Source organism: Triturus cristatus, chromosome 1_2 (genome assembly GCF_964204655.1).
Source record: "Triturus cristatus chromosome 1_2, aTriCri1.1, whole genome shotgun sequence".
Taxonomy (NCBI): domain Eukaryota; kingdom Metazoa; phylum Chordata; class Amphibia; order Caudata; family Salamandridae; genus Triturus; species Triturus cristatus.
In genome coordinates this window covers 876,112,287-876,135,517 of record NC_140580.1, presented here as the reverse complement: position 1 = coordinate 876,135,517, position 23,231 = coordinate 876,112,287, and the positions used below count along the sequence as shown (strand labels likewise).

Below are 23,231 nucleotides of genomic sequence, written 5' to 3'. Positions count from 1 at the left end.
TTGCTCGAGGCAGATCAGTGGCATGGGGGTGGGTGTAAGCCCTTTCACAATGCAGCCCCCACCTCCATGTGACTTACCGGTGCTGTGTGTGGTCTACACCCCGAATATGAGACTATTCCCATCGCAGTCCCTCTGCTAGCAACCCCCCTGCCCCCAGGCTATATTCATAACAGTAATGCCCTTAGATTCAGACTTGTCGATTTGTTCTGATCACCTGATCTGAATGAAAAACCAAAGAGTAGTAGCCCTTTTATGTTTACAGACCGACAAAGGTACCACAATACCCCAAAAATATTTATAAACATTAAAATGTGTTTAATTACATAAAAATACTTCATATACTTTACATTTACTACATAGGTGATTTTTATGTTTTTAAGTGTATAATAAGTCAATAAAAAAAAATGTCTACAGTACAAAGAAAAACTACATTCAAAATCAATTGTAATACACTATGGGGCTGATTCCGATGCGGTTCATAAATCATTCTGACCGTATGGGTTTGGGAATGGTTTCCGACTGACTCAGATCGGTAGAGTCCGCCCGACCGAGTACAATGCATCTGGATGCTTCCAGATACGATTCGGTCGGACTCCCATTGACTTCAATGGCAGCCTATGATCCGACCGAATGCATAGGCTCCCAATGAAGAAAGGTGTGGCTGGGGAAAATCGGGCACCCTGTGGCGGGCACCCCCTGGTGCCTGCCACACTGTGCATTGCTGGTAAGGGGGGAACCATGGGCCCAATTAGGAAGGTTTTGAGTGCAGGGGGGCCCGCTACGGGCCCCCAAAGTCTCATACTGAGTGTTGATTTTAGTTGGACAGCACGATTCGGAAAGGCTGTCCGAATCCAGCATCCTACTATATTGTTTGGAAACGCGGCCCGTAGAGACGTAAGATTCTGCCCCGTACGGCTCAGTCATACCGAATGCCGTTGGGTTCGGATTGGGATATTCCGAACGCCTAACTCGGTCAGTCAGAAACTTTTCCAATTCGGTCGGAAAGACACGTTCCCGATCCGATTCGGAAAGAGAAAATGCTGTTAGTGTTATAAATAAATCCTATAAATTAACTAAAAAACCTAAACAATAGATGGACATAATACTTTAGACATGGAATTTAGAAAACCGTTGAAATGTACTGAAAAAAACAGAGGTTACAGGGACATTGTAGTTTGGAAATAGAAATTGAAAAAACCTTAGAAATTAAATGAAAAAAACAAAGGTTACATGGACGTTATAGCTAGGTTCAGATTTTACTGGTACAAAACCATTTAAATTCAGCACTTATATTTACCTGAGCTAGCTATAGGTTACGCCCCCGCAATGCACTGCTTATGACCTTACATGTTACATCACTCATGACATGGTCAGTGATATCACTGATGACATCATCCACAGAAGCACTCACACACCTACTTACAACCCCATCTAACCTCTCATATAGCCACACACACAGCCACTCATATACCAATATAGGCCAATACAACTACTCACAAACCCACTCACACATTGATAGAGCCACTCACACACCCACTCACTCTCCCATACTGCTACTCACACAACCGCAGACTCACCAATACAGCCACTCACACACCCACTCACTCATTAATAGAGCCACTCACGCACCCACTCTCACTCATACAGACACTCACACTGATACAGACCATCATAGAGCCACCCACTCACCCATGCAGCCACTCACACACCTGGTCGCTCACCAGTACAGCCACTGGCACAGCCACTCACTCACCCATACAGCTAGTCACACACCCACACACTCACATAGCCACTTACACACCTGCTTACTCACTCATAGAGCTACTCACACACCCACTCACTCTCCCATACAGTTACTCGCACACCCACTGACCCATCCACACAGAGAGCCATTTATACACAAATTCACTAATACAACCACTCGCTCAACCATACAACTACTCCCACACCCACTTACTCACCCATAGTCAATCACACACCCATACAGCCACTCAGATACACACTCACACACAGATAAACACAGCTACTCACGTAATATATTTTAGAAATAGTATCACTCATTAATAGTACACTAAGTATACTAATTTAACTGTTGCAGTACCTTAGTATATATTTTTAACACTCAGAAACTATCCGTAAAGGCTCACAATCCCTGGATGATGTCATCAGTGATGTCATTTAAGATGCCATCACTAATGTCTTCAGTGATATCACTGACCATGTCATGAGTTATATAATATATGAGGTCATAAGCAGTGCTTTGCGAGGCGTAAGTTATAGTAAGCTCAGGTAACTATAACTGATGAATTTCTATGGTTTTGTACACGTGAAATCTGAACCTAATTATAACGTCCTTAAACCTTTGTTTTTTTCAGTGAATATATATATATATCTATATCTATATATATATATTACCTACTGGCGATAGCCAGTAGGTAGTTATAGTTAGGACCACGTTTCCATAGGAAAACCTCAACATTCTATTTTGAATAACTTTGGCGCCGGTCGACGAATCCTCGCAAATTTCGCAAAATAGGTGGGGCGCTACGCTCCGCTCCTACCCTGAAAGTCTCGGGGGGATCCGTCAAGCGGGGGCTGAGATAAAAGGGGGGTCCCAAAACGCGTTTTTCCCATGCATTTTTCCATAGGACCTTTAGAACGAGCTACAGCCCGAACGGCTGAACAGAATTACTCAAAATTTGGCAGAGAGGTAGTCCCTAGGTCAAGGAAGTGCCTTTTGTAGGTTTGGTGTAAATCTGTTCAGTAGATTCTGAGAAAATAGCCTTTAAATCAATATATATATCTGAGCCAGCTTACGGTACGCTTACCGTACGCTTACGGTAAGCGTACGGTGGCGTGCGCGAGCGCGATTCTGATTGGCTCTTAGATCTTAGTAAACATTCGAATCGGCCGAAACCAGGAAGCGGCGGCCGCCATTTTGTCTCTCGCACTGAGAGTGATTTTTAAAATATCAAGCCAAAAAACATGTAAAGGGGCTGTTTTGACAACTCCCTCCCACATAGTCATGTTGAGGGAGTCCCCAAACATCCCCCAAGTGCAAAAACGGTTTTATTTTTTTTTCGGCAATTTCGCGGGGTACGCTTACCGTACGCTTACGGTAAGCGTACGGTAAAAAAATAAAAATAAAAAAAACACTATCCACACTTACCCCACCCCCTGTGCTTTTGGTGGCCGAAAGCCACCAAATGTACAGGGCTTTTGTTAAGGGCAAAAAACACTATCCACACTTACCCCACCCCCTGTGCTTTTGGTGGCCGAAGGCCACCAAATGTACAGGGCTTATTATAAGGGAAAAAAACTTAGCATTTAAAAAACCGTACTAATTCACTGAAAAAACCATAGGTTTCACACACGTTATAGTTAGGAATTAGCATTTAAAAAACCTTGCAAATTCACTGAAAAAACCATAGGTTTCACACATGTTATAGTTAGCGGAAATTTTACTGATAAAAAACCAGTGAAATTCCCCCGTTATAGTTAGCGCAGGCAACTATAACTCACGCGACTGCAATCTTCTGCTGATGACATATGTGTCTTTATGAAAAAAAAATATTTGTAATATATGTATAGCTAAAAATGTATGGAAGAAGACATGGGCAAATAAGTGTCTAAATACAGTATTAGCATCAGCAGAGGATTGCGGTCGCGTGAGTTATAGTTGCCTGCGCTAACTATAACGGGGGAATTTCATTGGTTTTTTATCAGTAAAATTTCCGCTAACTATAACATGTGTGAAACCTATGGTTTTTTCAGTGAATATATATATATATATATATATATATATTACCTACTGGCGGTCGCCAGTAGGTAGTTATAGTTAGGACCACGTTTCCATAGGAAAACCTCAACATTCTATTTTGAATAACTTTGGCGCCGGTCGACGAATCCTCGCGAATTTCTCAAAATAGGTGGGGCGCTACGCTACGCTCCTACCCTGAAAGTCTCGGGGGGATTCGTCAAGCGGGGGCTGAGATAAAAGGGGGGTCCCAAAACGCGTTTTTCCCATGCATTTTTCCATAGGACCTTTAGAACGAGCTACAGCCCGAACGGCTGAACAGAATTACTAGAAATTTGGCAGAGAGGTAGTCCCTAGGTCAAGGAAGTGCCTTTTGTAGGTTTGGTGTAAATCTGTTCAGTAGATTCTGAGAAAATAGCCTTTAAATCAATATATATATCTGAGCCCGCTTACGGTACGCTTACCGTACGCTTACCGTACGCTTACCGTAAGCTTACGGTGGCGTGCGCGAGCGCGATTCTGATTGGCTCTTAGATCTTAGTAAACATTCGAATCGGCCGAAACCAGGAAGCGGCGTCCGCCATTTTGTCTCTCGCACTGAGTGTTGTTTATCAAACATGATGGCCAAAAACATGTTACGGGGCTGTTTTGACAACTCCCTCCCACATAGTCATGTTGAGGGAGTCCCCAAACATCCCCCAAGAGCAAAAACGGTTTTATTTTTTTTTCGGCAATTTCGCGGGGTACGCTTACCGTACGCTTACCGTACGCTTACCGTAAGCTTACCGTACGCTTACGGTAAAAAAATAAAAATAAAAAAAACACTATCCACACTTACCCCACCCCCTGTGCTTTTGGTGGCCGCAGGCCACCAAATGTGCAGGGCTTATTAATAGAGAAAAAAAACGTAATTTTGGCAACATGAAATTATAAAATCGAAATAAAAAAAACACTATCCACATTGACCTCACCCCCTGTGCTTTTGGTGGCCGAAGGCCACCAAATGTACAGGGCTTATTAAAGTTGATAAAAACCGTGCACGGAACGAACTGCGTTAAGTGGGCGCGCACGCCACAAATGGCGTAAAGTAACTTAGCATTTAAAAAACCGTACAAATTCACTGAAAAAACCATAGGTTTCACACACGTTATAGTTAGGAAATAGCATTTAAAAAACCTTGCTAATTCACTGAAAAAACCATAGGTTTCACACATGTTATAGTTAGCTGGACATTTTACTGATAAAAAACCAATGAAATTCCCCCGTTATAGTTACTGTAGGCAACTATAACTCACGCGACCGTAATCCTCTGCTGATGACATATGTGTCTTTATGAAAAAAAAATATTTGTAATATATGTATAGCTAAAATTTAATGGAAGAAGATATGGGCAAATAAGTGTCTAAATACAGTATTAGCATCAGCAGAGGATTGCGGTCGCATGAGTTATAGTTGCCTACAGTAACTATAACGGGGGAATTTCATTGGTTTTTTATCAGTAAAATGTCCAGCTAACTATAACATGTGTGAAACCTATGGTTTTTTCAGTGAATTTATATATATAGATATATATTCACTGAAAAAACCATAGGTTTCAGGGACGTTATAGTTAGCTGGACATTTCACTCTTACAAAACCATAGAAATTCCACCATTACAGTTAGTTCAGCTAACTATAACTTGCGCACCCGCAATGCACTGCTCATGACGTCACATATTACATCATTCATGACATGGTCAATGACATCACTAATGACATCACTGATGACATCTCAAATGACATCACTGATGCCATCATCCAGTGACTGAGTGTTTCTATAAAATGTAAATATGTTTTATATATATGCCAAGGTGTATTGAAGAAGGAAGGGGTGTATAAGTGTCTGGATGGATGATTTAGTTGGTGTGTGACTGACTGTATAAGTGAGTGATTAATTGTGTCTTACTGAATGCATGTGTTATTGACTGATACAGACATTCACACAGTTTAGTTTGTCAGTTGGTGTGTAAGCGGTTGCATGGGTTGGTGAGTAGCTAAATGAGGCTTTATATGGGTTATTGATTGGTTGTTCGAGTATCTGTATGGGTGCCTGAGTGTCTGTGTGAGTGGGTGGGGGTATAACTCTGTGCATAGATGTGTGAGTGGATGATTCACTGGGTGTATGGGTTCAAGAGTGCATCTGTGAAGAGCTGTATGGGTGGGTGAGTGTGTGTATGGGTGTGTTGGTGAGTGAATGGATGCCTCAGTGGTACATGTGTGAGTAACTGCATATGTGAAAGGCAGTATATGTGAGTGTTGGAGTGTGTACATGACTATATGTGAGAGTGGCTGTATGGATCAGTGTGTGCTTGTATTAGTTATTGTAGAAGAGTGTAAGTATGTGTTAGTATATGTTTAAATAAGTGAGGTGGTGTGTGTATAACTGTACAGGTGAGTAAGTGGGAGTGTGATTGATTCTTTGCATGACTGACTAGGTGTGTGAGTAACTCTATGAATGAGTGGCAGTGTGTGAGTGTCTGTATAGATATGTGAGTGCATATGATAATGCCACATGGATGGCTGACTGCATGTATGAGTGACTGTATGGGTGAATAAGTGTGTGTGTGTGTAGACGTAGGAATTAGTGAGTGGGTATGTACTAACTGGTATTGTTGTGTTTATGGTTTCGAAAATGATAGCCTGTATTTTAGAGTGGGTGTATCAAGGGTTATATTAAGGTGTGATGAGGTGCATCAGATTTTCACGTAGATGATGTCATCAGTAATGTCATCAGCGATGTTATTTGAGATGTCATCAGTGATGTCACTGACCATGTCATGAATTATGTAATATGTGACGTCATGAGCAATACATTGAGGGTGCGCGAGTTATAACGGTGGAATTTCTATGGTTTTGTAAGAGTGAAATGTCCAGCAAACTATAACGTCCCTGAAACCTATGGTTTTTTCAATGAATTTCTGAGGTTTTTTAAATGCTAATTTCTAACTATAACGTACCTGAAACCTATGTTTTTTTCAGTCAATTTCAATGGTTTTTTAAATGCTAATTTCTAACTTTGACATCCCTATTAAGTCCCCCTGAATCCTAAAGGTCCCTGGTGGCCAAGTAGCCCACCAGGTACACCCAGTAAGCGCCACAGACCTGCGTTTCAGAGAGGTGTTCTGAGGCCACGCTGCTTTTTACACCACACTGCAAACGTGGCTTATGGCGCACTGCTGCTCAGAGGATGAAGTCCACTTGTGTCTTGAGGTCCTCAGGACACAAGAGGACCTCATCTACCCACCAGCAGTGCACCAGAAGCCGCGTTTGCAGAGTGATGTAAAAAGCGGCGTGGCCTCGGAGCACCTCTCTACAACGCAGCCCTGTGGCGTTTACAAGAGATACCTGGTGGACTAGTTGGCCCCCAGGGACCCTCAGGATTGAAGGGGAATTAATCCCCCAACTTAAAACGCCACACAGGGCGCATTTGCACTGTGGTGCAGGGTGGGGGCGGGGCCTGATGTGACAAGTGTGCAAACGCGCCCTGTGATGCGTTTTAAGTTGGGTGATTAAGTCTCCTTAAATCCTGAGGGCCAACTAGCCCACCAGCTACCTCCAGTAAGCGACACAGAGCTGCATTGCAGAGTGGTAAAAAAAGGGGGCGTGGCCTTGACCACCACTCTGCAACGCAGCTCCCTGGAGGTACCTGCTGGGCTAGTTGGTCCACAAGGACCCTTAGGATTGAAGGGGACTTAATCCTCCAACTTAAAACGGGCCACAGGGCGCATTTGCACACTTAAATAAATCAGGCCACACCCCCTCCCTGCACCACTGTGCAAACGCGCCCCCTGGTGCATTGTAAATTGGGGGATTAAATCGCCTTGAGTCCTGAGGGTCCCTGGGGTCCAACTAGCCCATCAGGTACCTCCAGTAAGCGCCACAGAGCTGCGTTGCAGAGAGGTGTAAAAAGGGGCATGGCCTCAGACCACCTTTCTGCAAGGCAGCCCTGTGGCACATACTAGAGGTACCTGGTGGGCTAGTTGGCCCCCAGGGACCCCCAGTACTGAAGGGGAATTAATTCCCCATCTTAAAATGCGCCACAGGGCGCGTTTGCAGAGAGTTGCTGGGAGGGGGTGGGGACACCGGCACGATGCCAGTCTTTTTTTTATTTTTTTTGAAGAGGGGCTGTGTGGCCCCCCTTCTTTTTTCTTTTTTTGGGCCCTGGGGACTCCATCCCCCAGGGCCTGACCCCTTTTAAAAATAAAAAAAATCTAAACGGGAAGGGGGCTGCTTGGGCCCCACTCCCGTGGCCAATTCTGGCCCCCGGGGACATCATCCCACGGGGCATGGCCACATATATGTATTTATTTAAGGAGAGGGCTGCGAGGTCCCCCTCCTGAGGCCTCTATTGGCCCCGGGGACCCCATCCCCCAGGGCTGGCCTTTATTATTTTTTTTAAATTGGGGGGAGGGGGCCACGTGGCCCCCCTCGCAGGCCACTTCTAGCCCCGGGGACCCCATCCCCTGGGGCCAGCCCTATCTATTGGAAACCGTGGGGGGTGCCCCAATGTCCCCACGGTCCCGCCAGCTCCCCGCCTCCTGCGGGAGCCGGCATTACTTTTCCACACGGAGAGCTGCTGACATGCAGCTCCCCATGTGGAAAAGCAATCTGCTTTAGATTTTGGAAGAGCGAGCAGGCTTCCCTGCTCTCGCTTCCAAAATCCAAAGCAAGTTTGCTATGACAGAGCGGGAACCGCAGGGCTCCAGCCCTGCCAAAGCAAACAGCAATGTCCCGGGGGTGGGCACCCCGGCACACTGCTGGAGCCGGGGCGGTGGGACCACCACCCCTGGGGGGTGGTGGTCCCCAGGGCCATGGAGGGCTCCAGGAGGGGGGCTGCACGGACCCCCTTCCAATGTGATTGAAGCCCCGGGGAGGTGGTGGTCCCCGGGGAGTGTTGGGGGGCTTGAGCACCCCACACAGGTTTATTTATTTATTTTAAAAAGTCCCGGGGGTGGCAGTCCCCGGGGCAGTGGGGGGGCCTTGTGCCCCCTGCGAATATTTCAGAAAAGCCCCGGGGGTGGTGGTCCCCGGGGCTTGGGGGGGCCTTGGATGCCCCCCAAATATTAAAAAGGAAGCCTCAGGGGATGGCGGTCCCCAGGGCTGCGGGAGGGCCGAGTGCCCTCCCGCACATTATTTAAAGCAAGCCCCGGGGGTGGCGGTCCCTGGGGCCCCCGGGACCTGGCCCACCCGGGGGCCTCAATTAAATGAAGCGCGGGAGGCCGTGCTTCATTTTATTTTTTTAGATTTAGGCGGGATTCGCGACCCCAGCGTGAATTTCGCCAACATTTTAAAAACAACAATGATTTTTTGGGCCCCGGGGGTCCTTGTGGGACCCCCTGAGCAGGCCTGGGGGGTCAGGGTGTTACCACCCTGCCCCCTTTTCTTTTTTTTCACCTTTGTTTTACTGTTTTCTTGTGAGTTGGTTCTACCGAGTCACAAGATGGCTGCCAACACTTCCTGGTTTGGAGTGTTGGCAGCCAATCACAGTGAAGCTCGTGGTCGGGAAGGTTCGCGAATCCACCGCCTCTTCATATATCGAAACTTTCATTTTTTGAATTTTTCAGCAACTACTGAACGGATTTACACCATTTAAAAAAAAGGACGCTTTCTGAACCAAGAACTACCTTTTTGCCAAATTTGGTGTAATTCCATTCAGTAGTTCGGGCTGTAGCCTTGGCTAAAGTTTCCTATGGGAAATTGATTTTCCGACCTCTATTTTTTTAATTTCTCAGCAACTACTGAACGGATTTACACCATTTAACAAAAAGGACTCTTTCTGAACCAAGGGCTACCTTTTTGCAGAATTCAGAGTAATTTTGTTCTGCAGTTTGGGCTGTAGCCGTGTCTAAAGTTTCCTATGGAAAATAACATGGAGAAAACACGTTTTGGGACCCCCTTTTTACTCGGCCCCTGCTTGACGAATCACCCCAAAACTTTCAAGACAGGAGCTGACCGGAGCGCCCCACTAGTTTTGGAAATTTCACGATGATTCGTCAAACGACGCTAAAGTTATTGAGAAAACAAAAAATGCTTTTTGTGTGGAAAATAGGTCCTAACTGTAACTACCTACTGGCGACCGCCAGTAGGTAATATATATACTGATTTTTTTTTACAGTTAGGTGAAAATTTCAGTGACAACATTACTTTTTAAATGCACAAAACCACTGAAATTTTCCAGTTATAGTTAGCTCTAGTGCTCTATGGTAACTATAACCGGAGCCACTGGAATTATGCGGCAGGAGAGGACCAAATTATGCAGCAGGGTTGAGTAAATTATGTGGCAGGAAAAGGCTAATTATGTGGCATAATGCTGCATATTTTTTAATAGTATTACTTCATTATTTTGTCATCTTTAAACTAGGCAACACTGTATGGACATTGTTTGCACCTCATTACAGACAGTTACACACCCAAATATTGCAATATGCAACAGAAAGGTGACAAATCCAGGTTTGCAAAGGGCCTTCCACTGTGCTGCAACACAATTCATTGCATTTTTAGCAATGTTTGAATCGTTTGAGCTAGAAGCAACATTTTTTTAAATTAAAATCTGCAGCTCATGCAGTACATCATGGAATATGTGGCAAATTCAGCAAATCTATAATTATGAGAAAATCGGCAATGATTTCTTTGCAAATGTTGCAGTAATGTTATTAATGATGTCTTACAAGATTTCATGAGTGATGTAATATGTGGGGTAATTAGTGGTTCAGGTTTTTCAGTGAATTTCTAGGATTTTTTAAACGTAAAGTAATTTCTTGTTACCATACATAAAGCTGGCCTTAGGCCATGAGCAACAGGAGGTTGGCCACAGGCCAGGCCCAGTGGCTAACCTACCCAAAGCCAGCCAACCCCACGCTGCACATGGTGTTTGGCCATGCGCAGCATCATCCAACCCTCCACAGACAGCCAACTCCATGTTGCACACCGCCTTTGGAGTGCACAGCGCAGGGTTGGCTGTCAGGCAGTAGTTCCCAGGGCATTTTTTATTTTTGAAGTGGAGGGGGATGTATGGCCACTCTTCCTGAGCCACCGGAGTCCCCATTCCCGGTTACTTTAATAGGAGAGAGGCTCATAGCCCCTATCCCTGTGCCAATAGTGGCCCCAGGGATGTAGTAAAACCATATATGTAATGGGGTTGGGGGCACAAGGCCCCCCTTTCGTAGCCAATAGCGGCCCGTGGACCCCATCCCCAGGTCCAAAACATATATATTAAGGGGAGGGGGTGCACAGCCCCCTCCCCTAGCCTTAATAGGCCTTGTGGACCCCACCCCCTTGGGCCATATTACAATAAAAAAGGGGATAGGAGAGTGCACTCTCCCAAGCCTTATTAGGCCCTGAGGACCCCATCCTCGGGACCACATATCATTATAAAGGGGAGGGGGTGTCATGCAAACTCACTGGGTCCTCTCTAAATTATGGTGGGTGCCCTGTGCCCACTAAGGGCACCCAACAAGCACCACGTTGGGGCTGCGGGGGGAGCCCCAGGGCTCCTGCAGCCCCAAAGTTTCCTGAGTTCTAAGATGGCTGTGGCCCCATCGTTGTTGCAGCCAATCAGATCACTAGACGAGATCGCTCGGGTTCACGGATCCTCCGCTGCGTGGAATATGCATAGTTTTTGAGTATTGATTGCTCAAAAGCTACTGAATGGATATATACAAAATCACAAAAAGCATTTTTTCTGGACCAAAATCTAGCTTTCTGCCTAATCTGGTGTAAATCTGTTCAGTTGTTTGGACAATAGCTGTGTCTAAAAGTCCTATTGCAAAATAAATGGAGAAAATGTGTTTTGGGACTCCCCCTTTTTCTTGGCACCTGCTTGACGGATCCCCCTGAAACTTACCAGTTAGGAGGCGAGTTATCAAAAAAAAACATTCTGGGTAAAGTTGTGAAGAGATTTATCAGATGGCGGCAAAGATATAAGAAAACCCAAACAATGATTGGAAACACAATCCTAACTATAACTACCCAGTGGCGACTGCCACTGGGTAATACATACATATAAAACTTTGTTATAGTAAGGAAAACATAATGTTTTTATTTCTTTACAAAAGTAACTTAAACTACACAAACTTTAGAAATTTTGTAGTTATGTTATGCAATGTTATTGAAGCTTGTAGCTCGCACAGATACTCCAAAGAGTGTCCCGACACGAGCCAAAAGAGGGTAAAGAAGGGCTGATTTAGATTAAAAGAAGCGTTTACATTCTGTTTTGGGGTCCTGGGTGCTGCGAAGGGCAAATGGAAGCGATTTCCAGGCCGAGGCGGCCATTAAAGCAAGAGAGCTGCCACCCATTCTCTTGAGATGGAAATGAGGAATGTGAGCAAGAAGCAGAGAATCTGAGCACAGCTGTCTAGCAGGAACATAGAACCTGAAACGTTTCCTTAGATAGATTGGACCAAATCCATACAAGGCAGAATGTGCCAGGGCAAGGGCTTTGAAATTAAATCTTTCGGCCACAGGCAGCCAGTGGATTTGCGCAGATGTTGTCTTACGCTGATTTTTATAGGAATGTTAAAAAGAAGCCTGGCTACTGCGTTCTGGTCTACCTGCAGTCTATTCAGCAGATAGCCCGGTAAGCCAATGAACAAAGCGTTGGCATAGTCAATACGAGACAGTATCAGGGCGCGAGTAACCGTTTCCTTGGCCACCCTAGGGCGGAGCGGGAGAAATTTTCTAAGGGATTTAAGTATACCGAAGCAATGCCCGGCAAGCTTCTTGATCTGAGTAGTAAAAGACAGATTCTTATCAAACCATATCCAAAGATTTTTGGCAGATTGACCTACCGAAGCAAGCATGGGATATTCCGCCAGCCAGAGTTATTCCCTAAACTGCTGGGGGAAACTCCCAAAAAGGAGGATTTCTGATTTATCCTCGTTGCATTTTAATTGCGCAGAGGAGAGCAATTGAAAAACTGCTGTCAGACAGTTTTTAGCCGAAGAAGTGGAAAGCTCGTTTTTTTCCCAAGTAAACAGAATATGTGTATCATCTGCGCACACAATAATTTTGGCTCCAAGCTCCTCAGCCAACTGAATCAGGGGAGTGACATATATGTTAAAAAGAAGGGGGCTCAAAGAGAACCCCTGAGGCACTCCTGTGGTCATGATCTGAGGGGAGGAAGAGGAAGGAGGAAGCCAAACCTGTTGTGTTCTACCCTCCAGGAATGACTTCAACCACCTCCAGGCCAACTCTGAGATTCCTATGTCCGAAAGGCGAGCCAGCAACAGGGAATGAGGTACATTATCTAATGTGTAAAGGTATACTTTACACTTGCACTAAAATTACTATAACGCGCGCATCTCTGTACAGTCCAATCAATTCGCTAGCCTCACTACATTAACTATACCTACTGCCTTCCCCATGCACTAATTATACCCATCATATTACATCAGTTTAGCATGTTTAATGATAGCATTCAAAGAACACTCATGTCAACTTAAATTAGATCATTTATGAGGAGAGTGTGTATTGTACATGGATGGGTTATAGTTGTAGTGTGGCTAGAGAGTTGACAGGACTGTATACAATGGTGCACAAGTAAAAGTAATTTTAGTGCAGGTGTAAATTATAACTTTAAGCTATAACTATACAATTTCTTAGGTTTGTGTAGTTTAAGTTGGTTTTGTATAGAAATAAATTATTTTCCTAACTATAACTAAGATTTTGCCTTTTATTTTTTTCATTGAATTTCTATGGCTTATTTTTTAATTATTTTTTTTCCCACCACAACACAAGTGCAGTCCATCATTGTTTTTCTTTTTATGTGTTTTCAGACAGAACTTCCTTTTTGGTTACGTTACTATGTCATCATTAATTCTTGCCAATTTTATTTGTCTTTTGTAGGTTCTCCATTGACTAAAACCACTAAAGGTTCCTCTATTTCACGTTCAAGTCCAAGAGTGGTTATGTTTTTGTTAAAATGTAATGGGAGAAAAATAACTGTTGCTCTCAGTGCTCGCATTTACTCATGTGGCTGAAATTTCTCTAATTTGGGTTGCAGTCTGACTGTGGTTTGAATCAAAATGCTTTCATATAAATTCAGTTGCTGTAGTTCTGAAGGGATTGGACATATTTCCAAATTGCTATGAATTGCATGTGAAGGCATGAATTGATGGTCTAGTTTTCCAAGGCAGTAATTTGCAGATTACATGGTATTTGCTAAGATCGTATCTTTCTTCTGCAAACAGAAAGAGTGTTAGATTTCTCCATTGAATGTTATCCTCATTTTTGTTTCTGTTCAACAAGATCAATCATTCTTACTTGTTTCATATATTGTGTACTTCAGCAATAAATGCAAATCTGATTAGGGATTTCAGAAAATGTTTCTTGAACTTCAGGAATATCCATTTTGTAACTGCCTACATCCATTAATAGATTTTCTGTTTCATGTCCAGTAAAGGCAATGTCTGAACAATTATTTTTCTCAGAGAGTGGATCAGAGTATTTAGATTGGATATAGTCTGTAATATTGTTGATTTGTGTTGGATTAAAGTGATGTAGAGCATAATTTAGTGCTTCCAATTGTAATTATGGCGTTTTCACAAAGTATAATGTCTGCACACGTTTTCTGATTGTTGAATGATGTCTGAGGAGCATTTTGATATGATGAAAGTTGTGTTACACATGATGTTTGGCAACAAATGTAAATCTGATTAGGAATTTCAGAAATTGTTTCTTGAAATTCAAGAATATCCATTTTGTAATTGCCAAAGTCCATTCATGGATTTTCTCTTCCAGTCCCAGTAAAGGCAACGTCTGGACAATTATTGTTTTCAGAGAGTGCATCAAAGTATTTATATTGGCAATACTCTGTAATTTTGCTGACTTGCGCTGGATTAAGAGTGAAGTAGAGCATAATGTAGTGCTTCCAATTGCCACAATGATGTTTTGACAAAATATAATGTCCGCACACGTTTACTTACTGTTGAATGATGTGTGTAGAGCATTTTGATATGATGGAATGTGGTGTTACACATATGATTTCCCAAATAACCTAAAGAATGTCCTTGGAGGTTAGCAATGGTCTGAAATGGGCACAAATCAAAGTTTTGGAGCAGTGTGTTTTTTTTTTTAAAGTAGTTATGACATTTCATATTTCATTAGAAATGTCCTCCACTTCAGAACTGATGTGCCTCTGATATTGCAGATAGCAATGCATTTCCATTCATATACACAGTTGTGTTTTTTTGTCCTGTAAGTCTTCAATAAATATTGGGGTTTTTCTCCTCAATTTCCTTGAACACATGTTACAGAAGTTTAGTCTTGTTAATTACTTCTTTAGTGGTTTATGTATTAAACGGTCAAGTGTTTGATTGATTCATTATGAAAATGAAGTTTTCTTTTCACATGAAATGCTTTTTCTGCAACATGTTGAACATATTTTTTCTGTATGAGTTCCTCTGTCTTTTTCCTTAAGAAAGGAAGTGTTTGAAGCACATTTTTCTGGGCACGTGTTTTAAAATGCTTTACAGTTATACTCCTAAATTTGCCTCTTCTTACGAACGTGTATATTTTTCGTGAATAGCAGCATTATCTTTGTTTGAATAGCTAACTCTTAAAGTTGCTATGTTTCTAATTGCTTGTTGTTGTTAACCTTTTTACTACTAATGTTATGGTGTGAAGAAACATTAGAAAAACATTTGATAGTCTTACCAGTACTGGTGTTTGCTTTGGGAGTCCAACTTCTCTCTGTTCAATTATTTTCTTTCTCCTCTTGGTGTAGCAAAATTTTCTTTTTTGCTTCTGAACATACTGTTTTTTTAGGTATTGTTTTCAATTGAAATAAAGCTCTGTTGATTTAAAAAAGTCAGCAGAGTCTCTATGCTTGTTAATGGTATCAGCAGAATCTTTGTGGTTGTTGGTGCTATTTAGTAGTATTGGGCTATCTTTATAGCCCACTTTGTGTTACTATTATTACTTTCTAGTCAGCAGAGTTTCTATGTTGTTGTTCATATTGTGCTGTACTTCTTAATTTTGTTCTTATTTTTATTTGTTTACTTTGACTTTAACGGCCAGTTCCGGTATAAGCGAAGCCCTAGAAGCCTCTGATAAGCGGTCAGTAAGCGCTTGGGTGAGAATCTTTAATGATAATAAATCTGCTGCTATTCATGAAAAAATAAAAGATAAACGGAAGAAAAAAGAACGTCTGCAGATCCAAAGAGCAATATGAAGCAGAATTAACAAACTTAATGCTACAGTAATAAGAGGTGCTAATTTTAAACAAATGCAATTTTATACAAAATGGTTAATATATAGGAATCCATCATTTCTACATAACATATATCCCCAGATTGACGATAGGTGCTTTCGCTGTGAGAAGGAAGGAGGAGGCACTTCGTCTCATATTATTTGATATTGTCAAAAAAATAAGAATTTATGGGAAGAAATTGACAAATATCTCAGAACAACCATAGGTCAATCTATAACTATTGATAACTACATTGCAGTTCTGGGATGTTCTCCAAATGCAACACTAAACAATATGCAAGAAGAATGCTTATTCATATTCGCCTTAGTGGCAAGATCACTAATTTTCCAAAATTGGCGTAGTAACAATGTACCTTCTTTCCAAGCCTGGAGAGCTAAACTTCATAAAGTTAAAGAGCTAGAGAGACGATATGCATTAAGATCAGGGTCTCTTAGGAAATTCTAGAAACGTTGGAGATCCATAGGAAATTAGTCCGGGATTGGGGTGAAAGGAATGTTGTTTGAGAAATTGTGCAATTTCCGATTCTCTATGCACTCTTAATTTGCTGTTCTAAGACCAACATATATTTATGTCATGTCGTCAATTGTAATTTATATTGAGCACTTACACACTCTACTCTGTAATTGTACATTGTATCATGAGTTGAACTCTCAATAAAAAATAATTTAAAAAAATATTTTAAGAGCCACTTTATATTATATCCAACTGTATTTTGTTATATATGTTTTTTTATTTCAGTAGGTACCAAGGTACTTTCTAGATGTATTCACAAGAGTACAGCAGTACTCTGTAAACTTTTTACAAAATATATAGATCAATAAAACTACTTTTCCCTACCTCTTCAAAGTTTGCTAAACTGCCTAATGTCTTCCTCTACATTTAAAACAACAGTAATAACCTGTATTTGATATTTAACCACTTAGCAAAGGCACATTGGGGTCTAAAAAATATGGCTGTCTTTTCATTTTGCAAAGCCTTTTATTGTGACCTGTGATTGTTGCTATGTATCTTCTCCATAGTTCCTAGTTCCCTGCAGCTCAGCCAGTGTGTGTGTGAGGTCACAGAATGTTGGTGACTGCTTGGTTGGTATGAGCAGCAGGGATGCTGCTTCTAGTGGGGTGTTACCTTAAACATACCTACATCATATAACCTACAAAGGATCTATCTTTATTTACAACACTGGTGACGATTCAGAAACTGAACCACGCGTAAGGAATTAAATGAAAGGAGATGGTTACTGAAGAAACTAAGAGAAAAATTAATTGAAGCCTGACGGAAAGAGAAACACCCTGGAAGCCCCACCAGTATCTTTTACATTGGACAGCCTACAGTTAACAGTAGTGTTTGGCATTTAATTTTCAAATATACACTGATGAACTGAGTTGAGCCACGTCTGCTTTGTTAGCCTAGCTGCACAAGATTGATGGTGCTTTGATCATTAGAAGTCTACCAGACAACATGCCAAAAGTGAGGTACTGTTTAGGGCATTGTTTTATATCGTATTGATGATTTAAGACCCTTTGCATGTTCAACGTCTAAGTGAGCCATTATTTGGAGCGAGGGAGAATTTGCGAGAGTGCCTCTACGCAAGCTGTGGGAGACCCAGGACTTGAGCGTGTGTTATTAAGGCCATTGTGAAGTACCTCACCACGACCTTACTGCGAGCGGACCATGTGCCTCTGTGTGACCCAAAAGGAAAGTGGATTCATTGCGAGCATCTATGTACGTGACAGGCTGCATAAATGGTTTGGAGCTTGTATTTCTTTTTGGCTTACCATTGTAGTGAGGATATTCACTGTGGCATGTGAATATGCCACGTCGCTGCCATGCACTGTTTAGCGAGGACTAATTGTCAGTTATGCAAGGCTGGCATACATTGTTCTTAGAATTCCTGGAATTTATTAGTATGTACCCCGAGACTCTTCAGCGTTGTACACGTGTCAGGGGTCTGACTGACGTAACAGCTCGAAGGATGGAACACACATTGCTGCTTGATGGAAAAGTGGAAGGGGTATACAACCTGCGTCAATACCTGTGTAAGCGTGAAGAGGTATCAGTATGATGATTTTAACAAGCACTGCGGGCACTGAAACTCGTTCAACTGCAAGCATGTGGATAACTAGAGGCTTAAACATGCACTGCAGCCTTAAACACGAACTGCAGCATTCAACTGAAATTTAATGCAAATTGTAGTGTAGGAACTGGAGCATAGAGAGGTGATGTGTCAGGTGAGAAGTCACTCACCGGAGAGGAGGTTTTAGGACTCGCTGCCAGTGAATAATTTTATGTGAATGCTGAATTGTTTTACTTCAATACTATGTGGAAGTTTCTACAATGCTGTTCAAATTTTGTAAAATGCCATTGCTATGGTCCGTTATTAGTATATTTTGAGTACTTACCCCTGGTTCTGTTTGGATGCAGAAGGGGTGTAGAGGGTGTGAAGTCATGATTGAGTTAGTGTTGTAACTTAAGACTAATACTGGGTGAAGAGTCCAGGGGTTATGATTCTGCTTGATGTTGAGTAAATTCCCCTGGTGCAGTAGGGGAGTAAGTAAAGTGTGGTTTTTAAGTTGAGATGATCTTCCTTCAGGAGTGGAGGAGATGGTGTTGGCTCTAAATATACATTGAGCCCGGTGTATTTCCCATTGCGAGGATAGAAAGACACTTATTGTGAGGGTTGAAAATCACCCATTGTTCTTTCACAGGATGCCCTGTGTGTGGGAATGAGTGAGGGTTGAAGGACACCCACTGTTATTTTGACAAGAAGGCCTGTTTGTGGGGATGAGTGAGGGTTGAAAGACATCCATTGTTATTTTCACAAGATGCCCTCTGTTCTGGGGTTGAGTGTGGGGTGAAAAGAGACCCTTTTTGATAGTCACAAGATGCCCTCTGTGTTGGGATTAGGTGTGGGGGTAAAGATCCCTTTTTCTGTAATGTCCTTCCTAAGGGGTTAAGGGTGTGTAGTTGGAGCATGTGTGTTACACCCTGGTGTATGTACTCTCCTTCCAAAGGGGTTATGGGCATTTGTAGGGGCATGTGTATTGCATCCTGATGTGGTTATGGATGATGTGTTGTAGGGACATTTGTGTTGCACCCTGATGTTGAGTAATTTGACTTACCTGTTGAAGATTTGTTAGTCTAAGTTTCATAGGACTAATTGATCATTTTCTTCCATCTTTTGTCCTTTTGATTTATGTTTAATGAGTTCTAATATTTATGGGACTGGTTGATTATTTATATTTTCAATTGCCTCTCTTAGGGGAGTGGGTGTGTTGTGACCTGTGATTGTAACAATGCACCTTCTCCATAGTTCCCAGTCATCTGCTACTCAGCAAGTGTGTGTGTGAGGTCATGGAATGTTGGTGACTGCCTTGTTGGTATGAATGCCAGTTGGAGGGAGTGGGCTGAGAAGCCAGGATGCTGTTCCTGGTGGGGCGTTACCTTAAACCTGTAACCTGTAATGACGTGGTATCTTCTTAAATAAACCTACATCATATAACCTACAAAGGATTTATTTTTATTTACAACACCTTTCATTAACCAATCATTGTTTTTCGTCATTACCAGGTACTGCTGTATACCACAAAGGTACTGCAGTATACCACGGTCCAATATATCACTAAGTGTTTGCTCCTTGTTACTTAAAACCTACTAAACCAATTTAGATCTTCTAACATAAAGGACCCTTTCCACACCATAATCTATTCTCTTGACAAATGTAATCAAAATCTGTTCCGCCATTTTGCTGTTACGTCTGTTTAAAAAGTTAATGGAGGATGCATTGGTGGAAAAACTTGTTTTTGACCCCCATTTTTTCTTTGTACCTCCTTAGCTAATCATCACAAAACTTTGCATCATCAGCCAATGTAGAAAAAGGAATAGGTTTGAAAAGTTTCACGGCGAATCGTCAAATGGTGGCAAAAGATATTACCAATCAAAAATCTGAGGTAGTCCTAGCTCGATGAATCCTAACTATAACGACATGGTGGCTACTGCCATAAAAAAAATATATATATATATGTATGTATTTATATCTATATATATATCTGTGTGTGTGTATATATATATATATATGTATGTATGTATATATATATAGACATACATATATTTACACACACGCATATATATATATAATCACTGAAAAAAACAAATATTACAGGGAAGTTATAGTTAGGAAATGGAATTTAAAAGACCTTAGAAATTCATTGTAACCATGTCATGAGTGATGTAATATGTGAGGTTATAAGCAGAGCATTGTGGGGGCGCGAGTTATAGTTACCTCAGCTGACTATAATTGTTGAATTTCATTGGTTTTGTACGAGTGAGGCAAACACAAGGAGATGATGGACGGAGCACTGAAACCTTACAGACACTCACCCCCAGTCACAGATCTGGGTTGAATCCATCATCGTTCTTTAGCTCACTTTGCCACCCCAGTTCAGACCCAGCTATATGCAAATCAGTCTTGACCCTGTCCCTCATGGGAACAGTCCAGCCCAAACTGCCATGCCAGGACTGGTACAAGTGAAACCTGACAAAACGTTTTTTCAGTGAATTTCTAAGGATATATATACTCCCCTGGGTTCCGAGGCTCACAATGAGCAGCAGTCTGAGTTGATCTCGGGCAGCCCTGAACAACAACGAATGATCCTCTGAATTACAAGGAACACTCAGACACTTCTTGTTGCAGTAATCCGATTTAATGCATTGCTTCCCCTTTCAAATGTGATGCGTTTCACCTATCGAGGATTGAACACATGGACCAATCCATAGTATGCGAGTCAATGAAAGATTCAGTGCTGGGAAATAGGGGAGCTCTGGCGACGAATCGCACGATCCTCCTGTTGGTTAGGGCACTTCAGCAGCATGGAGCAACTGCTGTGAAGCTGTAAATGGACTAGTGCTTGGATAATTATTATGCTGTAGAAGAGTGCAGAAAAAAGTAGGCCTGGGCATAATTTTTTGTTATGCACATAAAGTCACACAAAATCCATGTATTTTACATTCTGGAACTTCGTGAAATATTTTGCCATTTCGTGGGTGTGAAATTCCCCGTGCTTTTCTTCCGAGGGACTATGCCTCAAGCAGAGAGAGACTTGCTGGAACAATAAAACAGTAGCCAAGAGCCAGTGTCCTACCGGTGTCTCAAATTACTTTTGCGCACCAGACATGATCTGACGTTAAATGTTGATGTGAGATAACGGGCGAGGACACTGCACCATATATACACATTTTCAAATAATTATCATGACAATGAAGTGTAGTTCAAAAAATATATATATTTCGCCCACCCCTAAGAAAGCAGACAATATTATTTTTGCACTTGTAATGACATGAGTGGACAAAGAAGGGGTTTTAATGTAAGCCTTCCACTTGCCACATTCACCTGAACAGAGTAATTAGTTTCTTCTTATATTATTAAATAAAAACATTATAAATGAATAATCTCACTCTCCTGGTCAGTCAGGGTTTTACACAAAGGCAAACTATATGCATGAAAATACAATCAAGTCAACGTGAGGAAGAGACACTCGTCTTACCTTCCCTGGTTCCTCCTGGAACATAAAAGAGCGATACTTGGCAGGGGGAGGAGCCAGCAGGAGGTCTGTGAATGCTGCTGTGCCCAGCTCCACTCGCTGAATTCCTGGAGGAGTCAAGTTGTCATCTGAATCATCAGACACTGATATCTTGGGGATGTCTATGTGTAACAAGAAAAAAATAGAAGTAATAGACCAGGTTGAAAAGCAGATCTGTGAAATGGTATATCCTTTTTTTGGCAGACCTTCAATGCACAGTAAATAGGTTGTGACCCTGCCACCACAGAACAAACACCCAACATAGCAGTGGGGCAGAGTGTTGATATGAACGTCCAGTTTTTTCATGAAGAGCTTAACATTGGGGTAACATTGGCGTACAGTGCTTTATAAAAACAAAGGGGCATATTTACAAGCCTCTATCGCCACCACAACTTTACTTTCAGTGATGTAGTGATGGCGATAGGGGCCTTGACTTATTTACAAAGCAGTGTTAAGCCACTTAATGCTGCCTTGTAAATAAGGCACCCTTTCACTCTGTACTTAGTGTGAAAGGGGAGGGCAATGGGTGTTGCGGTGGGCGTTTCACCGCAACACCCATTGATTTTGACGCTGTCCCCTATTTACAAGGGCAGCGTAAATAGACGGCAGCGCCAAAATTAAGACGAGGGAAAACCTGGTCTTAAACAGGCGAAAGGAAGAGAAATGCCGTTTTGCAACTTCTCATAGAAGTTACAAAATGGCATTTAAAGATTGTTTATGTGCAAGAAGGGGGACCTTCCTTCCTGCACATAAACAATCTTCCCCTCAATACAGGCACACTAGTGCAAGGGTGCCTGTGTTGAAGCTAGACAGCTAAGCGTATCGCCAGCGCAGGGGGAAATGCAGGGTTGCACAATATTATTGTAAATATGGTGCAGCCCTGCGTTTCTAAAGTGACGGAGCGTGTCGTTAGCCTGCTTGGCTTAACAACACGCTTTGCTACTTTCTTCTAAATATGTCCCAAAGTGTCAAGTTCGGGGTCTCTGTGTTAGTGCTCAGGCCTCCAACTTCCACAGCCATCAACTTGACAACTAGTCCTTTTACCATGATACTTAACTTCAGCAGACTTTGGGTTGGACGATCTGCAACACATTTATCAAATTCAATTATGTCACTAAGCCTGAATTTGAAAACCTATCCATAACAGCTTTCTCACAGATTACCTCTTTCGACTTTGAAGGTCAGAGCCTGCATATTTTCACATTTTTTGTCAGGAGCGTAGTTTGGTTAGTAAGATTGGGGGGGGGGGGGAGCATCAGATTTTCCGACCAACACGCTGGCACATAATGTTACAATACATTATATGACAAGCAGGGCACATGAGTGGGACTTAAGAGGTAGTGGAAATGGACAGGAATACATATTAACAGGAGGACTAAATGAGAAAAACAATATTTGGTTAAATAAACATGCTTTAGGGCTTTCAAAACAGAGATGGGTGAGTGTGTGTGTTTTTGTCAGTGTATCTATGCAACAATCCCAGGTGAAATCCAACAGAGACCTCACCATACCCTACTGAAGAACCTGTACCCAACTATTCATTAGAAAATACATTTATTAGGGGGGGTGTAAAATCTCAAACACCCCCCCTGAAGCTACGCCCCTGGTTCTCTTTTTGTATTCAGGAAGTGCCTTAACAGTCGGAATTTCA

At 42.3% G+C, this 23,231-nt stretch overlaps 1 protein-coding gene across 1 annotated transcript in view; it reads right to left on the bottom strand.

The window, feature by feature from the left end:
- The window catches only part of MORN1 (MORN repeat containing 1), a 1,183,871-nt gene that overhangs the window by 451,650 nt on the left and 708,990 nt on the right, over positions 1-23,231 (bottom strand). Inside the window, exon 11 of the mRNA XM_085609315.1 lies at positions 21,545-21,702. Within this exon, the coding sequence (XP_085465441.1) occupies positions 21,545-21,702 (158 nt within the window). The remainder of the gene's footprint in view (positions 1-21,544; positions 21,703-23,231) is intronic.